This window comes from Harmonia axyridis, chromosome 4, assembly GCF_914767665.1.
Source record: "Harmonia axyridis chromosome 4, icHarAxyr1.1, whole genome shotgun sequence".
NCBI classification, from domain to species: domain Eukaryota; kingdom Metazoa; phylum Arthropoda; class Insecta; order Coleoptera; family Coccinellidae; genus Harmonia; species Harmonia axyridis.
In genome coordinates, this window is record NC_059504.1 from 23,670,607 (window position 1) to 23,692,032 (window position 21,426).

General features: G+C 33.4%; 1 protein-coding gene across 1 annotated transcript; it reads right to left on the reverse strand.

Moving 5' to 3' along the window:
• Positions 1 to 1,695: 1,695 nt before the first annotated feature.
• LOC123679339 (Y+L amino acid transporter 2) lies at positions 1,696 to 19,617 on the reverse strand. Its single transcript, XM_045616897.1, has 6 exons — positions 19,265 to 19,617; positions 12,179 to 12,443; positions 9,344 to 9,568; positions 6,278 to 6,602; positions 2,900 to 3,146; positions 1,696 to 2,517 (listed from the first exon to the last, which is right to left on the reverse strand). Exons 1-6 carry the CDS (start codon positions 19,509 to 19,511, stop codon positions 2,369 to 2,371), a joined length of 1,458 nt encoding a protein of 485 aa, XP_045472853.1. The 5' UTR covers positions 19,512 to 19,617; the 3' UTR covers positions 1,696 to 2,368.
• Positions 19,618 to 21,426: the final 1,809 nt, after the last annotated feature.

A 21,426-nucleotide genomic window follows, 5' to 3' on the forward strand; every position in this document is an offset into this window, starting at 1 on the left:
TCGGTCCACTGTAATGAACTTGACTTGTTTGACTCGGTCTGTGCATAGCTTTGGCTGAGTCCTCCCAAGTGGAAGTTATATATACGGACTTTTCCAAAGCGTTTCACAGGCTAGATCATGGATGAGTTATCCTGAAAAAGTTGTCTTCTTGTGGCTTAACAACGAATTTCGTCCTTTTTCTGGAATCTTACCTTACAAATCGAAAATTGTTAGTTCAATGTTCCGGATCAGGTCATTTGAGTTCTTAGCATCATCTGGAGTTCCGCAGGGTTCTAATTTGGGGCCTCTGCTGTTCATGTTATTTATGAATGATTTGAATTTATTTTTGCTCTGCCGATTTCTTTTGTATGTTGATGATTGTAAGTTGTTTCGCCAAATTGGTTCCATCCAGGATTGTTGGGATCTTCAGACTGACATTGATAAACTGATTGATTGGTGTAGAAGAAACTTGCTTTCATTAAATATAAATATCACCTAATGTGATATCCTTTGATCGTGGGAAATCTGAAATTTATTTCCTGTACAACATTGGAGGCAGTGTTTTAAACATAGTGCCTGAATGTAGAGATCTGGCAGTTTTATTTGATCAAGGGCTGACTTTGGCGCAACATGTGAGTACAGTTGTTTCGGAGGGACTCAGGACTCTCTGTTTCATACTTAGAAACTCCAAATACTTATTTGAGTCTTGAACCCTTTTTCACCTTTTTACGACGCTTGTGAGGTCAAATAAGCTAGAGTATGGATATGTGTAGTGTGGAGCCCTGGTTATGAAGTTCACATTGATAGTTTGGAGAAAATCCAGAGGCGATTTCTGAAGTGTGTTTTTTCCAAAATTGATGGCATGTATCCAAATCGTGACATACCACGGGAATATTTATTTAATAGATTTCATGTGTACTCCCTAGAAGTACGCCGGGTTTACTTGAGAATTCTTTTCCTACATAATATTATAAGTTCTCAAATTGATTGCCCTTTCTTGCCAGCCTCAGTGGATTGGCTCGTTCCGAGGCTACCTGTTCGAAATGTAACAACGTTCTACCTTCTTTTTCCGCGTACTAACGTACTTCGATTTTCGCCTGTGTTCAGAATGTGTCAAAATTTTTGCAATGTTCAGAATATTTTAGACATTTTTTGCTGTACTTATTTTGATATAAAAAAGGATGTTTTAGCGTCGCAATTTCTATAAGAAGCTATCTGTGTATTCTATTTTGTATTGTTTATTGTAATTTTGTGTTTTTTCCCCATTCTGTAATTGGCTTAGGCTGTAGATGGGTGGAGTAATTAAATAAATCAATAAATAAATAATTTTATCCTCAGAATACGCAGTGAAGTCTAGTATGAACGTCACTAATAAGACACATCACAAAACTCACTACCAAGCTAGAAATATAGGCGTAGAAAATTTCATTCAAATATCTTCAGCAGTTTGATAAAAATTGAAAGAAACTTTGATTTTTATAATCAACATTGGTAAATGAAGTATTCATCAAATATAGTTCATGGAGCAAATTCATATTATTTTTTGATTACATATCGTTTTCTGGATTGTCCGACCTTCAAACTGCCATGTAGGATTCTTATAAAGGTTTTTTGTTTGTGGTTTTGAATATTTTTATATAGAGAAATGAAGTGAAAGGCATTACAGCGAGATTTGTAGTACATATAATATATAAAATTTGTGAACAAAAATATCTAACTGCCAAAAAAGATCTATTAAACCATTGTATATTATTCAAAAATTACAAACCAAACATAATCGATATTGTACATGATAAAAAACTTATATCCAATGAACTTGAGTATTTCTCAAAATGTTCATAGCATTCCTTCGCCTTTTTCATCGACGAAATGAATAACAGCGGAAATTATTTCAAAATATTTTCACAGCCAGCTCTGCTCAAACCGTAATTGAAAAATAAGAATCTTCCACATAAACAGGAAGAACTGAATATTAACATTTTGAAGAGTGAATATAACTCTAGATAAATGCTGATTTTTGTGAATAGAGATTAATTGACATAAATGTGATGTTGTTATGAACAAAAAAAAATCAATAGATCAAAACATAAATAAAAAATAAATATGCTACTATAAGTTACTACGAAATAATAAAACAAAAATACTGTGGCAATAGGAATAACATGACCTTAAAGCGATCGAAAATAATACATTTATAATGAACCTAATCAAATTCTACTTAAATTATTATGTTGATCATTGATTACCTAAGGCACATTTCGAATTTCATCGTCATATATTGACGAAATATACATTTCAGAGTCGTAGTATGAAATAAATAATTTCTTAGAAAAATAGTGTCAGAACACTCATTGTATCCTGATATGCACCAATAAGCTTGTCAGCCATTTCATTGGTCCTTGTAATCCTCTTCAGGAACGCACATAAACAATTTGGCGCATCCATCGTTAAATTTTTTAAAGGCCATCTTCAGCCAGTTTGGTTGGCCTTTCCACCAAACAGTCACTATATAGACTGGAATTCCACATAGGATGAAAGCTAAAAAGAAATAGGATAGGTATAAATGGAATTTTCCTCCTGAATTGTATAACTCAAATTGACATTGAAATTGCAACATTAAAGAATTGTTGACCAAACTTGTGTCTCATTTCTTTCAAAATAAAAAATTATAGTCGTCTTTTTGATATGAAATCAAACTTCAGATGACAATTAATGAAATAAAAATTAATTTCGTGAGATTGATATCTCATTAATTGAAAAGCATTCAAATATCTTCCAATGATCTTTCGCCCATTGCTAAATTGCAAGTATTACAGCAAAATAAAACCATGTTGCTTGATCAACATATACGAAGGACCAGTATTACAAAAATTGGGTAAGCTATTGCAATTACAATCACTCAATATATTAATTTCCTTACCAATAGCTATACCCACAACCATATGTTCTTTGTAACAGGGAAGAGTTACCAAGAAGGCACATATCACGAAGAAGAGACAGGGTAATATCAAATTAACTTTAATTGGCCTCTTCAAATCTGGTTTAGATCGTCTCATATACAGAAGACCAACAATACTTATCGTTATGAATAGGGCTTCTACAAACGACACAAAGTTAATCAGAACATACACATCAGGAATCGTGATTAAGATCAAAGTGATGAGGCACTGTGGAAAAAAATATATAATTATTTTCGAATCATTCAAATGCACGCACTACAAAGAACAATAAAGTTAATATTCTTATTTTATCTATTTTCTATACATGTGGCACAGATTTTGACTGAAAATTTCGACAATAGTTTTATATACTGTTAAAAAACTTCAGCAAAACTTCGGTTGTCCCAGTCTTTTAATGATCAAGATTGTAGGCGCGGTGGGTTCGAGTGGGTTTGGACAACCTTCTCCAAAATTTATCAGTAATATATTTCGTTGGAAGAGCATGACTAAAATGTTTGTTGTGAAAAACCGCTCAATTTTGAGATGATTTGATATTGAGTAGAAATATGAAAAGTGTTTGTATAAGAGTTCATTGAATTGTGAATTAGATCTTTTGAAAATAAGATGGCTAAAACAGTTTCATCTAACCAGGAACTGTTTAAAACCTATACATACAAAACATACATTTTCAACAATTTTGGTAACATAACTACTACAGTATGTATCTACTTGTTAGAGATTATTTTCCTCGGCTGATATGCCTCGAAACCTATTTCGGAAAATTCACAGGTGAGCTGATGATGAATTGGCTTCTAGATCATTAATGAGTAGTGTGAACTTTGATTCACATTAATTAATGGTACATTTATGCAACGTTTCTAAGAACAAAGAAATGAACTATTACTAGAACGTTGACCAACTTTGTATACCTAAACACCACATAACTCAGAGTTCTTAATTTTTATTTCTTAGGAACGTTGCATAAATATACCCTAAACTTAAATAAACTTTAAATCGTTTATTCAATTCGATATTTCATACAACATTAACTACTAATTTTCAGGTTAGAATCCTAAACCAGATAAACGAACTATTCATCTTTCTCCTACCCTCAACACCCCTTCACAATTTGACAAATTTTTCCCTCCTTTACGATTAAGTAACCTAATAGATCAATTAATTATTCAAATTGAGTTCGACCAATTCGATTTAGTTAGATAGTAAATCTGCTTCTTGTTCCCATGAACTAACTTATGCAGGGTGGTCCAGATTTTAGTTCAATAACTTTGACATTGGATTAAACAACTACCCTTGGCATTTTAGTCTACTAAACTAAAAAGCACTAAAAAGCCAATTACAGTAAATCACTTTTCTAACGTGGGTTTACCATGGCCCACGTTTGATTTATTTCCATTGATTGCTTCAGTCCATTTTTCTTTTTCTAGGTGATTTTCAATATCAGGTATCGTTACAGGTATATGTTATTCAACGTACTGTATTGCATTCAATATGTAAACCATTAAAGTGTTTCCATTGTCATTATTAGAATCATAGTTATATATTTTTTTCCATACAAAAGACCTTTCTCTGTGTTCCAACATTTCTACCTTATTGAACCAAAATATTTTTGTCGTCACTATAATTATTATCAATTACATCTTCAACTTCTTGTGGTTTTCCATTATCGTATGTTATAATTCCATTTTCTGGTCTGATGTTAGTATCCTCATCAAATATTATATTTCTTGAAACTACGATTGAATGAGTATTTGGATACCACAATCTATATCCGTTGGTACTATAACCAACCATTATCATCATCCCAGATTTATCATCTAGTTTTCCCCTTTTGATGTCAGGTATACGATGATATGCTATTTTTCAGATTTGACGTTTTATCATATTAATACCTGGCGTCTTATACTCTTCTACGAATGCACATCGGTCATCGGTTCATCAGATATGCAGTATTAAGTACAGACTCGCTCAAAAATGACTCGATAAATTACTATCTGGGATCATAACTCTGGTTCTTTCTTTATGAACATTTCCCTTGCATCCGACACTCAAAACTTTATTATTTGAATTATGGAACAAATACCCATGATATGAACTCCAGTCGAGCTCAACAGCTCGACGAGTACTGTAGTGTCAGCTACAGCTTGGAGTAACTTGGTACATTTTGCTTAAATTCCTTCATTTCCTTCTCTAGATTATCTAGATCTAGATTCAGAAACCTCCCCCCAGAACACCAACTTCTCTGGAAAATCAAATAGCAATCGAACCAACACTTTGTGAGATGCAGAGCATCCAATATTAATCTTTACAGTTAAGAACAGTAGGTGACAAACCGCATTTGCGTTTTGTATGTTCGCTCCAGAATCTTTCAACTTCAACTTATAAATAAATTTATGTTTAATATGTTCCAGCTGATCGTTTGAGAAATGATCAATTTCAATTGCCTTGCATTTCTTTTCTTGGAGTTCAGAAATCAGTCATTTCTTAAGCTTTGTCCATGTCATTATCCGTGATATTTTAAGATCATGCGGTACAAGCATTACATCCAATCCCAATTTTAAAATTTTTTACCATCGAATTGGCATATTCTGTATTTCCGCTTCCATCTTTTTCTGTCGTGTGCTTTTCAATTTATATAGTGTTTCTTTTTCAACTTGCAATATTCCAAAAAAATATTTCCACAACTTGTTTTCCTTGATCTGACCCTATTACCTGAAGAGCAATGTGAATTTTGTTGGAGCTTGATTGTTGAAATCAAACTTAAATAAAATGTTATACCATTTATTCCATAAACTTGACATTCGATTCGTCGTACAACATCAACTACTAATTTTCAGTTTTGAATCCTAAACCACAAAACGAAAAGAACATTCAACAAAATGTTCTATTTTTTTTTCCTACTCTCAGCTATCATCGATTAACTTTCAGCAAAACAATCCAAAATCAGTAGATATGTTTTGGTTATTAAGAAATTACGTTTTTCGCTAGAAAATATTAGGTACTGTTAAGCAGTGGTTAATATTAATTGATGAATAAATTTGGAAAATTCAAACTGGGTTCATACCGACTATACAATGTGAAGAAGGTGTTGATTGATCATATGATATTTCCTTGAAAAATTAAAAAACTTTCGAACATACAAATCATTGGTACTACGTTTGATGACATTCAGTCCGCACATTTTTCTTTAGATTAAATCAACAGACCATCCCCTATTATTTGCTTTGAAAATAATTTAGCTGCTGATCACTTGGATGCTCCTCACCGCCGTAGGTCATAAGAAGAATATTTATATTGTGAAAATCGCATAATCAAGTCCTGCAAGACTGTAGTCAACTCACCATGAAGACCAAGGAAGGCACGGGTGTCAACCTTTTAACATCTATTAGCGCAATAGCTCTAGGTAGATGACCATTCCTAGCGCCAACAAAAAATAACCTTGCAGAGGCAAATATTGCACCATTCAGAGAACCAAAAGTTGACATCGCCACAAAGATAGGCACACAGAAGGAGAATATGCCCAGCATCTTGTCTCCAAATGTAACTGCAACTGCATCTGATGAAAGAATTTCTTCACGACTCAAAACGACAAAATAAGCTATATTTGTTACCACATAAATTGTGGTCACTACTGGCATCGAAATTATAATAGCTCTTGGAAGGTTCCTAAAAAATAAAGAGCATTCCATAAGAATTAGAAAATGAAAGATTGTCGAATAAACGGTCGATTCTAAAATCACTTTACTCTTCAGAAAAATCATCAAACTATGGAAAATACTAACACAATCTCAACTATACGCTACATATTCTCTTGAAAGGAACTGTTGAGCACACAAAACAACACATGCTTCAAATTTTTCACCGTACTGATGAGGGCCGGAAGCCCGAAACACGTGTTTACGATTAGCACTCGCCTTGAGGGATGTGGCCTTATAAATTTTTTTTGTTTTGAAACAATACCGCTCATTATTTCCTCTACATGTTTATTTCTGGACTCGAATGTCATGCAGGTAGCTTATAGCTGCCTACCTCGTGACGTTGGTTGTTGGATTGTAGCCTGTCTACCGAAATCACAAAAGAACGGTTGGCTTATGTTGTTGACTCCGGTTGTTTGTTGTTTTCCACCAAGTATTGCTCATCCCAAAACTGTACTGATGAGGGCCGAAAGAACGAAATACGTCTCTACGGCTAACGCTTCTCCTTGAGGAATGTGTCCTTCTACTTTTTCTGTGCTTTTAAATAATTCTCCTCTACATAAAAAATATGTTGCTTCATACCGAAATAACGCAAATTTCCATTAAATAAAAAATAGTCAAAAATAAAAAATAGTTCATACCTTCGGAAAATTTTCTACCTCAGTTCGATTCTCAATTTTATGAAACTTTCGTTCTATAATTTTTTTTCCAAAGTGAATAATAGAGGTTTTTCATAAATGATTGTACCAACGACGTGGCTTTAAAATGTTCTTTACTGAAAACTATTCTACTGGCTGATTCAAAAGTCCTTTGAAAAACTATACATATATGTCTGAAAACTCTTCGTTTCCAAGATACAAAAATCTAAGTCTTATTTTTATTTCGGTTTTTTTAATAACTTACTGACCTCAATGAAACGAAAATTAGTATCTAGAGGTTTTTTCTGACGTAGAATTCGAACCTGATGTTATTATTGCTCTCATTCGTAGGGGGCACCATCTACATCTCTTTATGGGGATCCATAACTTTTTGAGCGCACTACTAGTACATTTTTCAGTAGTTTTGGTTTTTTTGGTAGGGGGCGCCACCTATTCTATTACTGTTTCCTCTTTTCAAGAGGTTATTACTGTTGGGTACGTCCATGTATGACTTTAACAGCTTATTGTATCTTTGGAAACGAAGTGTTCCCGGTATATATTCATTTGGACAATTCATATTAGAACATTGTGAGGAATCGCCTCCTGAAATTTGTCAAGGTGCTTTTGAATCACCCTGTATATGATAACTTTTTTGAATTGACAATTGTGGTAGTATCGATTCATTGATAGACTTTCTATTCATGATCAAGCGATAAGTAAATTGAAAATAATTTTAGAGCCACTAAGATTTTTCAATCCTTTATAAAGACCCTGAATTAGCCAATTTATGAGAGAAACCGCCTTCGATAGAGAACGTTGTATTCATTTTGAATAAGATATACATACTGCTTCAGTGAAGATCAATTCAATTGAACCATTATCTGAATGACAAATTGATGATTGAAAAATATAACAATCAAAAAAATAACATGTTCCTACAAAAAAAAAATTATGTGAGGAAAACTCAAAATGAAGTAACATAAGCCTCTTAAGTTCTGTGAATTTAAATATCAAAAAGCATAAAATATTATTAATAATAATAAAATGAAAAGTGAATATAAAAACGAAATAGTTACGACAGAGAATATTTTTAATTGGGAAATTTCATCTAAATTTTGGCTATAGCTATTGTGAATGGGAATTTTAATTCTGACTCGGTCGTCGTTTTTGAAAAGATTGGTATGTATTTAGAAACAAAATCCCAACTTTCGTTCATTCCTGGATCCTTTTTGGTACCTAACATGTTTCTCAAAATAGTTTAGTACTAGTCTTTTCTGCTCTCAAGACAATATTTGGCGATTTTATTCCAACTTTAAATCTTTAATACTGTTGGAAGCTTTCCTTTTCCAATCGGAGTCAGCATCATTTTTTTTTATTCTTCCGATAGCTCAGCTGCTGTATATGATTCTTCCCAATCTATTTCATCCATTATATCACAATTATCTTCCGTCGTCCTCTTTGATGATCCTTTCATTTCCATGTTATAATTATTCTCTTTTTTTTCTTCGAGTTCAATTAAATCTTCCGTAATATAATGCAAAAAGGTTCCCTTTTAGGAACAGCAAGGAGAGTGAGAAAATTCCTAGGAGGCGACAGACAGGCCCAAAGACTAGCGGAATCGCGAGGACAAGGACCAGAGGGGCCAAGAGGTCCGTATACGAGCGACCTCTATCCTTCTAATATTTCAAACATCTGAGTATGAGAGAGTTCCTCTTAACGGGAAGTGAGAAAACCGACTGCGAGGAGAGTTTTCTTTCCTACACTGGTAGTCCTATGTCGAGATAATAATATGTTTCAAGAATAATTTTAGTTACATGTAATATAATACGAGACCTCATGTGATATAATTTTTATTTGTTTCTGAAGTAGGTATATTTTGTAATGGTAAGAAAATTATCCTCAGGTTTGAAAATAGAAAAATACCCGAAACACCATAATATTTTATTTAAAACTGTGGAATGTGTTTTCCTTATTTACCTTAATGATTTGATATGTTCAAAAATCAATTACGAGAAATCAATATTTTTATATTATTATATTTATATTAAGCATAAATTTCATCATGTTCACTTACTTATAAGGATCTTTCAGCTCTTCGGTAACATAGTTCAAATAATTCCATCCAGAATAAGAGAACAGTCCAGAATAGAATGCGAGGGCAATATCTCCTGGTTCCCACTTAGTATCAGCCATGGGCGATTGTAAATATTCCGTATGCCCTTTACACAAGTGATAAATACCAGCACCCACAATGATGCACAGGGCAAATATTTTCGTACAAGTGAATATTTCTTGAACCCTGAAAAATTATGTATATAGATATCAAACACTGCTTGCAGAAATTCAAGAAAACATGGTTTGTTTTCTCTACACTCAATGAGAGATTCTTAACAAAATGAGTCAAAAACTGTACTGGTGCCTCAAAAGAAGGTCTAGTTGAAGGATAGGTAAAACACTGCGAAATTAATGGTACTTTTGTAAACCGGGGCCCAAGGTTATCGTAAACTGAAGAAAACGTGGAACGGGTTAATCGGTCTGTTCGTGATGATCCCGACCTCTCTATTCGGAAGCGTGCAAGTGCTTTGAATGTTCATAGATCACCGTTTTAGCGCATTCTGCACAAATATTCAAAGCTATAAAATTCAATTCTTTAGTTTTAGCATCTTAAGGGTCAATCTTTTTCCAGTCATAACTCTCGAAATCTATTTACCAATCAGGGGAAAGTGTAAATTCAAGATCTTGGCCTCTCCATACCAATTGGTTGAATAATTGAAACCCTAAGCTCCTATTCAGAGGTTAGAATTTGTAAACAAGGCAATTGAGCGTTTACAATAGTAAAATATCTAGCTAACTTTTGCATTTGTTTATTTTCGTATTTGAAGGTATTTGTCTATTCACTTTTTGTTCAAACTTCTTCATTGGAAAACATTAATAGATAATAGTTGAGAACGTTGTCGGAAAGAATGCCACTTTGAATCAATGTTACTATTTCCGTCCTTCTTCAAATATAATTGAACAGTTCTCTATTTATCTATCATATCAAGACATATGTATCTTTTCCAAAACTGTCTAGCATCCAGTTTTAAGTTCGCTTCTGGAGGAGTGTAGGCAGATGATTGTCATTTAAATACACTTGAAAATACTTATTATACTGAAAAAAATGCTTTTAAATCATTCCAAAGCATGCCGACAAATGAATTAAGTACACTTTGATAAACCCAAATCTTTTATTGGTCGTTGGTATATTCCCAAATCTGCGTACTTTATCAGCTATCAGGATGCAATATGACAGTTTCTGTTACCAGCTCTTATCGTCTATCTCCTAGGATTTAGATTATTCGTGAAATATTGCGATTGAGCTCAAGCAGAGGAGGGTTGCGAGGATATCTGATCTTGACACTAAATTCGTAAAAGGTAAACACTATAATATCCACTATCGAGATTTCAAAAACTGAATACCGAACTCACAGAATGGACTGCAATCTTAACTACTGGAACTTTCTTTATATAAACTAGTAGTGTTATCGTTCAATCAAAATTTTCGTTTCCTTCAAGAAATGTTAAATATCTTCATAACAAATAAAATGTAATATATTTAATATTAGGCCAATTGAAAAGTTCCCGGCCTGATGCACAGATGGCGGTGCTTGTATTTAATCCATATGATTTTTGGTTGAACCTTCAAACGATACGTGTCAAAATTTGACAGCAGTCCGACCATTAATTTGTGAGTTGTGTTGTGTATGTAGCTACTTTTGTTATTTGAAAAAAGATGGAAAAAAAAGAATTTCGTGTGCTGATTAGTTATTGCTTTTTGAAGGGAAAAATATAGTTGAAGCAAAATCTTGACTTGATGAAGAGTTTCCGGGGTCTGCAACGGGAAAATCAACCATCATTGATTGGTATGCTAAGTTTAAACGTGGTGAAATGAGCACCGAAGACGGCGAACGCTGTGGACGCCAAAAGAGGCTTTCACCGACGAAAAAATAAAAAAGTTACAAAATAATTTTGAATTTCCGTAAAGTGAAGTTGATCGAGATAGCAGACATTGTAAAGATATCATCTGAACGTGTACCTCATATCATTCACAAATATTTGTACATGAGAAAGCTGTGTGCAAAATGGGTGCCGCGCGAGCTTACAATCGATCAAAAGCAACATCGTGCTACTGATTCTAAGCAATGTTTGAAGCTGTTTAAGTGCAATAAACCTGAATTTTTGCGTCGATATGTGACAGAGGATGAAACATGGATCCATCATTTCACTCCGGAGTTCAATCGACAGTCAGCTGAGTGGACTGCACACGATGAACCGAATCCAAAGCGAGGAAAAACACAACAGTCAGCTGGCAAGGTTATGGAATTAGTAGTAGTAAATTCACTGATTACCTCCAAAAGGGCCAGATCATCAACATCGATTATTATATAGGGTCGTTTGAAGGAAGAAATCGTTAAAAAACGGCATGATTTGAAGATGCTGTTTCTTCAAGACAAGCCGTGTCACAAATCAATGAAAATAATGGCAAAATTGCATGAATTGGGCTTCGAATTGCTTCTGTATTCACCGTATTCGCCAGATCTGGCCCCCAGCGGCTTTTTCCTTTTCTCAGACCTCAAAAGTATGCTCGCTGGAAAGAAATTTAGAGCCAATAAAGAAGTAATCGCCGAAACTGAGGCCTATTTTGAAGCAAAAGACAAATCGTACGACAAAAATGGTATCGAAAAGTTGGAAGATCGCTATAATCGCTGTGTCGCCCTCGAAGGCAACTATGTTGAATAATGAAATCGAATTTTGCCATAAAAATGTGTTTTAATATGGTAGACCGGGGACTTTTCGATTGGCCTATTAATACAGTAGCGAAAGAACTCAACGCAATCAGACTAATACTTTAATGGATTTTACTACCCACCTGGCAACCAATTTAACATTATAGCAATTGATAACAGTCAAAAGACAAATGGTTACGGCTGCGATAAGTCTGACTGCGAGGAATGGTGCTTCACATGTACCCCAAAAGGGTTGGAAAATATACTGAGCGAACGTGATGGCAGTAATGGCATTTCCAGTAGGTACAAGGATGAACAGAGCCACCCACATGTACAGGAAAGCAGGCAGTGGACCAAAAGCTTCACCTATGTAGGCATAATCTCCACCAGATTTTGGTATCATGGTTCCTGAAACAAATATATGGGGGTAAATTAATCGTATAATTGTGCTCTAAATCGATTGTTTTTGATCTGGTCATTATTTTACAACTAATTCGATCAACGAGGGATAGTAAAATGGTGAAAAGTTCGTTTTTGAATGGAATGATGACCTGCATATCATAAGATGGTGTATTGAAATAAAATTAAAGTTCCTTTCAGGCTATATAATATGTTCCTTTATCTAAATTGTAAGGTTTCCTAATTTAAAGCAAAATTTCATCCCAATCCTTCAAATTATGAAACATTTGATTTGTTTTAGATATCCATGAAATGCCATAGAACTAGTAAACTAATTAAACATTTTTGACCGGGTCATTCTCAAAAATTTCGAAAAATTCACGAGTGTAAACTACCCCTTAGACGGCCTGCAAATCAATGTGCTTCGGATATGTTATTCTCTAGCTATTTAGGAGTAATAATACCGAATATCAACTTGACTAAACATTTTTGACAGGGTCATTCTTGAAAATTTCGAAAAATTCACATGTGCAAACTGCCCCTTAGACGGCCTGAAAATCAATGTGCTTCGGATATGTTATTCTGTAGCTATCTAAGAGTAATAATACCGAATATCAACTCGGCTGAAAATTTTTGACTGGCTCATTTGCGAAAATTTCGAAAAATTCACAAGTGTAAACTACTCCTTAGACGACCTGCAAATCAATGTGCTTCGGATATGTTATTCTGTAGCTATATCAACTCGGCTAAACATTTTTGACAGGGTCATTTCTGAAAATTTCGAAAAATTTATAAGTGTAAACTACCCCTTATACGGCCTGCAAATCAATGTGCTTCGGATATGTTATTCTCTAGCTATTTAGGAGTAATAATACCGAATATCAACTTGGCTAACCATTTTTGACAGGGTCATTCTCAAAAGTTTCGAAAAATTCACAAGTGAAAACTACCGCTTAGACGGCCTGCAAATCAATGTGCTTCGGATATGTTATTCTCTAGCTATTTAGGATTAATAATACTGAATATCAACTTGGCTAAACATTTTTGACAGGGTCATTCTCAAAAATTTCGAAAAATTCATAACTGTAAACTTCCCCTTAGACGGCTTGCAAATCAATGTGCTTCGGATATGTTATTCTGTGGCTATTGAAAAGTAAGTATTCCAAATATCAACTTGGCTAAACATTTTTCAATGTTTCATTCGTGAAAATACTTGTACAATATGTTCCTCGTCGTTTCATTGATCAGCATGATTCACGTTCATCTATAATATTATTTTATGCATTGAAATGTCATAATTACTTGATTGAAGTCGTTCAAGTGTACTCAAAAATCAAATTCTTGCGTTGCACCCCAAAAACAGATCGATTCGTTAGTTCCAATTTCTACCGACGGCGACGCCACTGATCGTTTGGCTGCTGGAATGAATTCGGCTGCTGAAAAGTGGCTGCCAAGTTCACGCCGGTTAATGGGAACCTGTGGAATCGGCCCTTAGAAAACAAAAATTTAGCCTTGGGTCTTTTTATAAAGATCTAAGAAAAGCTTATAATTGTGTATATCATGATATTTTACTGCTGAAACTTGATAGATATGACGTTAAGAATAGGGCTAATGAGTGGATAAGGTCGTTCCTCTCAGATAGGCGGCAACAGGTTGGTGTTGATAATAATGTAAAATCTGAAGTTCCTTTTATTGATATGTGTTTAGTTCAGGGAAGTCTTGCTGTCCCGATCCTGTTTATATCTTCATAAATGATTTGCCATTGTCATTGCATTAATATCTCATCCCTAATAACGTAGATGACACCAACATCTTATTACACGGAAATAGTTCAACTGAAATAATTGAGCATAAAGGGATTGCTACTATGAGGGAGTTGGTTTTCTATGAATAGGCTAGTAATAAATACTTCAAAAACAAGTTTAGTGTTATTTCGTACTAAAGAATCTTAAACATCAACCAGTATAACTCCTAAAAATAAAATAATAAAACCTGTATCAAGTACAAAATTCCTTGGCATTCGAATAAATGAATTTCTTGATGAGGAGATACATATAAATGAAATATGTTTAAGATTAGCTAGTATTGGTTATGGAATCAGGCTTGGAATCAAGGAATTAGTATATGAATGATGGTACTTGGAAAATATTACATCATGCGAAGTGTGAATCAGTCATTAGATTTGAAATCATTTCCTGGGGTAGCAACTCTAGAGTCCAATCAGTATTTATAGGTTAAAACTCAGAAAAGAATTATTAGGACTACATATATATGCAAAATGAAGTAAGTACATGGATTCATAATTCAGAAATATGGATATAATGACTGTATACATATATTTATTAATTTTAGTTAGTCATAATTATTATACAGGGTTAGAACTATTAAGAGGAGCACTACAGGATTATCGAAAATCGTTAGAGATGCAGGGTGGCTTAAATTACAAAAAAGTTGCGTTATTTAGGGATTAGTGTGTTGGTGTTAACAGATCACGAATATCTCCATTGGTTGAAAATCGAGAAATTCTTTTTTTCTATATAACTCATTTGTTTCTGTTTATAATGGAAAACAGAAACAAATGAGTTATACAGAAAAAAGAAAATCTCAACTTTCAGTTTTTTCGAGATATCTAGGGAACCAAAGGAGATATTTGTGATCTGTTGAAACCAACACACTAATCCCTAAATAACGCAACTTCGGAGACGCGATAATCATATTTTTTTCTTATGGACGCCATATTGGTTTTCCTTATGAGGTGATAAAGAAAATTCAACAATGTATCACAAAAAAAATCTACAAAAATATCAAGTCTAGGTACGCAAATTTGAAGTGTTGTAATGTGAAATCATCACTTGACTATCGCGTCTCTGAAACAATGGAAAACAGAAAAATCTGAAGACACCATTAGTATCTCTATATTGGATGATGGCTATAAATAGAAATTTGTGAATTTATCTCCAGAATCAAATAAGTTATACATAAAAAAAAGAAAATCTCGATTTTTCAGTTTTTCGAGATATCTCGGAAACAATAGAGATATTTCGGATCTGTTCACACTCATCCCTAAATAACGCAACTTTTTTGTAATGTAAGACACCCTGTCTTTCTAACCGTTTTCGATATCCCTGTAGAGGCCCTCTAAATAGTTCTTACCTTGTATGTACATACAAGAATTCAAGATGTATTTTATCCCTATCATAGGTTAGCCTTGAATGAAAAAGGTCCTAATTAAATGTGTTTTAAAATATTCAATAAGCTATCTTATTATATTAAATTCTGTGATACGTTCACATAGATTTAAAAAAATTGTTGAGAAAATGTTCATCGGGAACCTCACAACTATTGGTATTTCTCTAATTCTGAATAATTTGCTAGTTTGAGTTCTTTATCCTGACGTCATACAGCTAATGTTGTTTAAAACTTAAAATAAATTATCTATCTATCGATCTATCCAAGGAATCTCTCATTTTCCTTCGAACCTCCAATTAAGGAACACCCTGTATTTATAAGTTAAGAATAATCTAATCGGTAATCAAAAAAATGCTACTATTTCGAGTAATTTGGTTCAAAATTCGTTATCAAACCTCTTTTTCTCACATTACAGATAATAATAATAAAAATAGGTATTTATTTCCAGAATTGTATGTACATTACAAAATGAAAACAAGTCACAAATTCTTTACAAAAAAATTAATCAATGAACTAATATATCTATGATATTTGTACATGACAAAAGTCTATAAATTCATTTAAAGAATATGGTTCACATTTAATTAACAGTTGGAATAATTGTCTTTTGAAGAGTTTAATTTCTTTAATGGATCTTATTTTTCTAGGTAAATGATTGAACAGTTTCATACTCATATAGTAATTATTACGCTCTGTACTCGTTAGTCTGTGAATAGGTAATAGATATTCAATCATTCTCCTGGTAGGATTCACATTTTTACAATCCTGAAAATAGGAATTGTTCTCAAACAGAAATAACAAGAGTTTATAGATATATAAACCAGGGGCAGTCAGTATATTATGTCTTCTGAATATACCCCTACATGATGCTCTGTATTTCATACAAAACATTATTCTTATAGCTAGCTTCTGAGTGATGAACACACGTTCAGCCTGAGTACTTCCCCCCCAGAAAATAATTCCGTATGACATAATTGATTGAAAGTTTGCAAAATACACAATCCTCAAGGTGTCTATATCTACTCTATTTCTAATAGCTCTCAATGTGTATATTAGTCCGGTCAATTTAGACATTCGAAGTTACATAAAGTCCCAACAAGCTGAATTTCTGTGAAGTTCTTCAAAACATAATTATAAACAATGTCTAGAAGTTCCCCATCATTCCCCTGTAAGGAAAAAATTTAATTCTAGGTCAAAGGTCAAAAAAATAAGTTTTTTGCGATTTTCAGCAAAACGGTAAGTTTTATCATAAAAGTACCCCCGACAAAAATTGTCTATAAAAAATGTATCAATACTTTTTTTCTTGCGAGCCACCGTTTCTGAGATATAACGATTCAAAAAGTTATAAAAGTTTTTATCGTCATAATATGCACACGTTTCCACCTATGAGGTAGTGTACTTAGCGCGTTTTTTTTAACGTGGTTTCCCCAGTAGGCCTTCTCCACGGGTCAGAAGAAGAAGAATTTGAATAAGACGAATAAACTTCAACACTTTTTTTTCATTTACATCGCTTTTATCTTTCCCAATCTTTGAAAATTTCCGTTATTTTGCAATAGTTTTACATTAAACAGGATCACAACTGACCCGTGGAGAAGGCCTACTGGGAAAACCACGTTAAAAAAAACGCGCTAAGTACACTACCTTATAGGTGGCGTGGAAATGTGTGCATATTATGACGATAACAACTTTTATAACTTTTTGAATCGTTATATCTCAGAAACGGTGGCTCGTAAGAAAAAAAGTATTGTTACATTTTTATAGATAATTTTATGATATACAATTTTTGTCTGAGGTACTTTTATGATAAAACTTACCGTTTTGCTGAAAATCGCGAAAAACTCATTTTTTTGACCTTTGACCTTGAATTAAATTTTTTCCTTACAGGGGAATGATGGGGAACTTCTAGACATCGTTTATAATTATATTTTAAACAATTTCACAGAAATTCAGCTTGTTGGGACTTTATGTAACTTCACTCTCATTTTTTGGTCTAAATTGACCGGACTATATGATTGTATGGAGTCTTTTCGTTACTGATTCACAATGCAACCCCCAACTAAGATTGTTCTCAATAAATACACCTAATAATTTAGTGTGAGATCTCATTTGAACTATTCCATTGTCAAAATTAATAGTCTCTGGAAATGTTAGGTTTGAGCGATTAGTTGAGAACGTTAAAACATTGGTTTTGTTCCCATTCAGAACTAAACCATTTTCAACACACCATTTCTCAATCACTGTCATTGATGTTCTTAAAGTGTTCATGACATCTTCAATATTCTGGCCTGATATTAAAACATTAGCGTCATTGGCATATAAATATGTTTCTATATGTTCTTCTCTAGGTGTTACTATTGCAATATTTTGTTGTGGTGAATTTGTTGAAAGGGTAGTGGATGGCGAAGTTATAAAAGCATTTTCAGAATCGAGAACTTTATAGAAAATTTCGGGTAAATCATAAATCGTAAATATATACTACGAATAGTATGGGTCCCACTATGGTTCCTTGCGGTACTCCCTTGTGTATGATTCTTTCAGATGATAAAATTCGTGTTCCTTTATGATATAAAAAAGTTATTTGTTTTCTATTGGTGAGGTAACTCTCGAAAAGTTTGAGTGGAATCCCTCTTATGCCGTACATTTTCAGTTTTTCCAATAGAATATTGTGATATGAGTACTAATGATCGTATCATATAACTGTCAAATTCTCGAATAAATAAAATTTATTGCACTATCGATTACAAAGTAACATTGTTCGAATACATTAAAAATATAAATAAATAATCATGTTTGTTTAACAGTTTCACGACGTGAAGAATACAATGAAAGCGTTTATAGTTTAACTAAGCAAGCAAAAGGATTTTTCTTTTGAATAATGTTTAGATATTATTTCAAAATATGTATCTTGAAATCAGAAGTGTATTCGAAGTATAATAAAATTCGAAATATAGCCAAATAAATATTGATTAATTCAAATGAAAACAAAATATCATTGTTAACATTTCACTGAAAGCATTAGCATGTATTTTCTCTTTCAAACTGATATTTTCATAACATTTCATTAAATTAATAACTGTATCAAAAAAAAAACTTGAAACATTCTAACCAAAGAAAGGCAACTTTTCAAATACACAATGTGAACTGAACTCAGATGGTGGACCCTAAGGAATAATTCGATTACCTTTTTCCTGTAATTATTACATCAGCCGCAAACATAGAGACGCCAATGTATGAACCTAGATTCGGCGTGTCAAGCAAGCAACCGAAGTCAGGTAAGTACTAACTCAAAGGAAAGATAGCTCAACTGCCCTACAGGTAAACAAAAATTCAATGCAATCTTATTAGACTGTCAATTCCGTCTGATGCAACAAGTCTCATTCAAAACTCAGATAGATTTAGGGGTGAATATCGGTGGGAAGAATTATAAAGTATAGGAACCACTATCGTTAATTCATTTTGAATTTGATATTTTCTCGGAATAATTGTTTTGAAGTTGTTCATTTGCGTGAAAACTATGAATAATTATCAGGAATAATGTTGACTGTCACTGCAAGTTGAATAGATTTTAAGTACAGGAAGCCATATGTTGTGTTATTAGAAAACAAATTATATTTATAACAAATTCAATCGGAAAAACTTACCCAATTCAGCATAACATAACGCTCCTATCATAGACAAGACACCTGACATGATCCATACTAAAATACTCTGTCCAACACTTCCGGAATATCTCAAAACTCCTTTGGGGGACACGAAAATTCCTGCCCCGATTATAACCCCGACAATTATAGCGATTCCATCAATTAAACCAAGCTCCTTTTTCAACTTGATCGCACCATTTTCTTTTGAAACTTGGCTGTCGTTTGAATTTTGGTTTTGCGCGCCCATTTTCAGTTTTCACGAAAAACTACCGAATCCCACGTGCTTACAACTGTCAACCGTCAACCATGCGTTATACTCTCCGAACACCAGAGTAGCGTCTGCGGAATGCGGGGAATGAAAAGTTTTAGTAGGAACGGAAACTATAGTAAGCGCTTGCGTACGCGTCGTGTTAAGTATGTTAAATTTCAAAAGTATCGTGACCGTGAAACATGTATTATAATAATAAAAAATTTTTACGGGTGATGTTATCAGTTGAGTTTGGGTTTCTACCATGATTTTCTGTATTAGTTTGAAACATATACAGGGTGTTTATTTTATACCGGACAAACCTATATAGTCATGTAGATGACACCGGGAGAATCATTTTTGCCTTATGACATATTCCTCGTTTTCGGAGCATAAGCGAGATGCAAGGTGTACAACGTCATTTCTGACCAATATTCTATTGATTGTGGTCAGTTATGTATAACTTTTGAAGTTACGATTTTTGGTCAAATCATAGTATTTTTGAGTGATCAATTCAGAAAAGGTAAAGAACCTTGAAAGAAAAATTAGAATAGTGGTAAACCTGCAACGTTTGTAATTTTTTTCTCGGTGATCAAATTGAATTTCATTTTTTGAATCGACTCATTCTTCTTATTATTTCGGTGAAAAAATTTTTTCAAAAATCGAACAAAAATTTTTTTTACAGGTCTACAGCGAAACAAAAAATTTCAAAAAATTTCACCCGAAATTGATGAAATTTCTCACTTTTTTGTATACCTGACATGGATATGAAAACAGAATCCAAAAATATCAAACGGTTCCTTCATAACGACGATCCAAATTTCTCTTTCGGTCCTCTAACATAATTGAAAAAAACAACTGGTTGTGGCGGTTGTGCTATGAGGGGTAAAATTTTGAAATTGCCTTGTCGACACATTCCAGATGGTAGTATAAAATTATCAAAAAGCAAAAAAAAATTTCGCTGTAATTTCAATGAATCACTGTGGGGTAGTCGAACTCTCACCTCTCAAGGTATTCCCCAGAATGTAAATTTTAACTGATGCAAAAATATTAATTTTCGTAACCAAGCACAGAATTTAACAGTGTAATCGCATTTCACTGAATACTATTTTGCAAGTTCCTTGAAACGAATTTTAAATTGAAGCGAATTCCTCAGTTAGGAAATTGAGGGATATTTGCAGCTGTTGGGTACTTCAATAATTTTCCATATATTAATGTTATTTCACTATTGGAGAAATTTTCAAAAATAATTGCATATTTCGCAAACGTGAGAATTAACAGCACATCAGCAGAACAATTGCAGAATAATATTCAAATGCGAATACACTGTCAAATTCTCTGAATTGTTGGTAACGAAAATGGATATTGTTGCATCAGTTCAAATTTACATTCTGGGTAATACCTCGAGAGGTCGAGAGTTCGACTCCCCTACAGAGATTCGTTGAACTTACAGCGAAATTTTTTTTCGCTTTTTGATAATTTTATACTATCATCTGGAATGTTTCGACAAGGCAATTTCGAAATTTTGCCCCTCATAACCCAATCAGTTGTTTTTTTCAATTATGTTAGAGGACACAAGGGGAAATTTGGATGGCCGTTATGAACGAACCGTTTGATATTTTTGAATTCTGTTTTCATATTCATGTAAGGTATAAAAAAAGTATAATCGTGAAAAATTTCATCAATTTCGGGTGAAATTTATTGAATTTTTTTTTTCGTTGTAGACATGTAAAAAAAAATTGTTGTTCGATTTTCGAAAAATTTTTTCACAAAAATTCTTAGAAAAATGAGTTGATTCAAAAAATGAAAGTCAATTTGACCACCGAGAAAAAAATTGCAAACGTTGCTGGTTTTCCGCCATTTTGAATTTTTTGCTTCAAGGTTCTCTACCTTTTCTGAATTGAGCACTCAAAAA

Excerpts from the sequence above, each read along its gene's own strand:
- LOC123679339 (XM_045616897.1), bottom strand. The coding sequence starts at position 19,511 with ATGGGCGCGCAAAACCAAAATTCAAACGACAGCCAAGTTTCAAAAGAA. Across the intron at positions 12,444-19,264 it reads GTTATGTTATGCTGAATTGG|GAACCATGATACCAAAATCT; the intron begins GTAAGTTTTTCC and ends TATTTGTTTCAG. Across the intron at positions 6,603-9,343 it reads GAGCTGAAAGATCCTTATAA|GAACCTTCCAAGAGCTATTA; the intron begins GTAAGTGAACAT and ends TTTATTTTTTAG.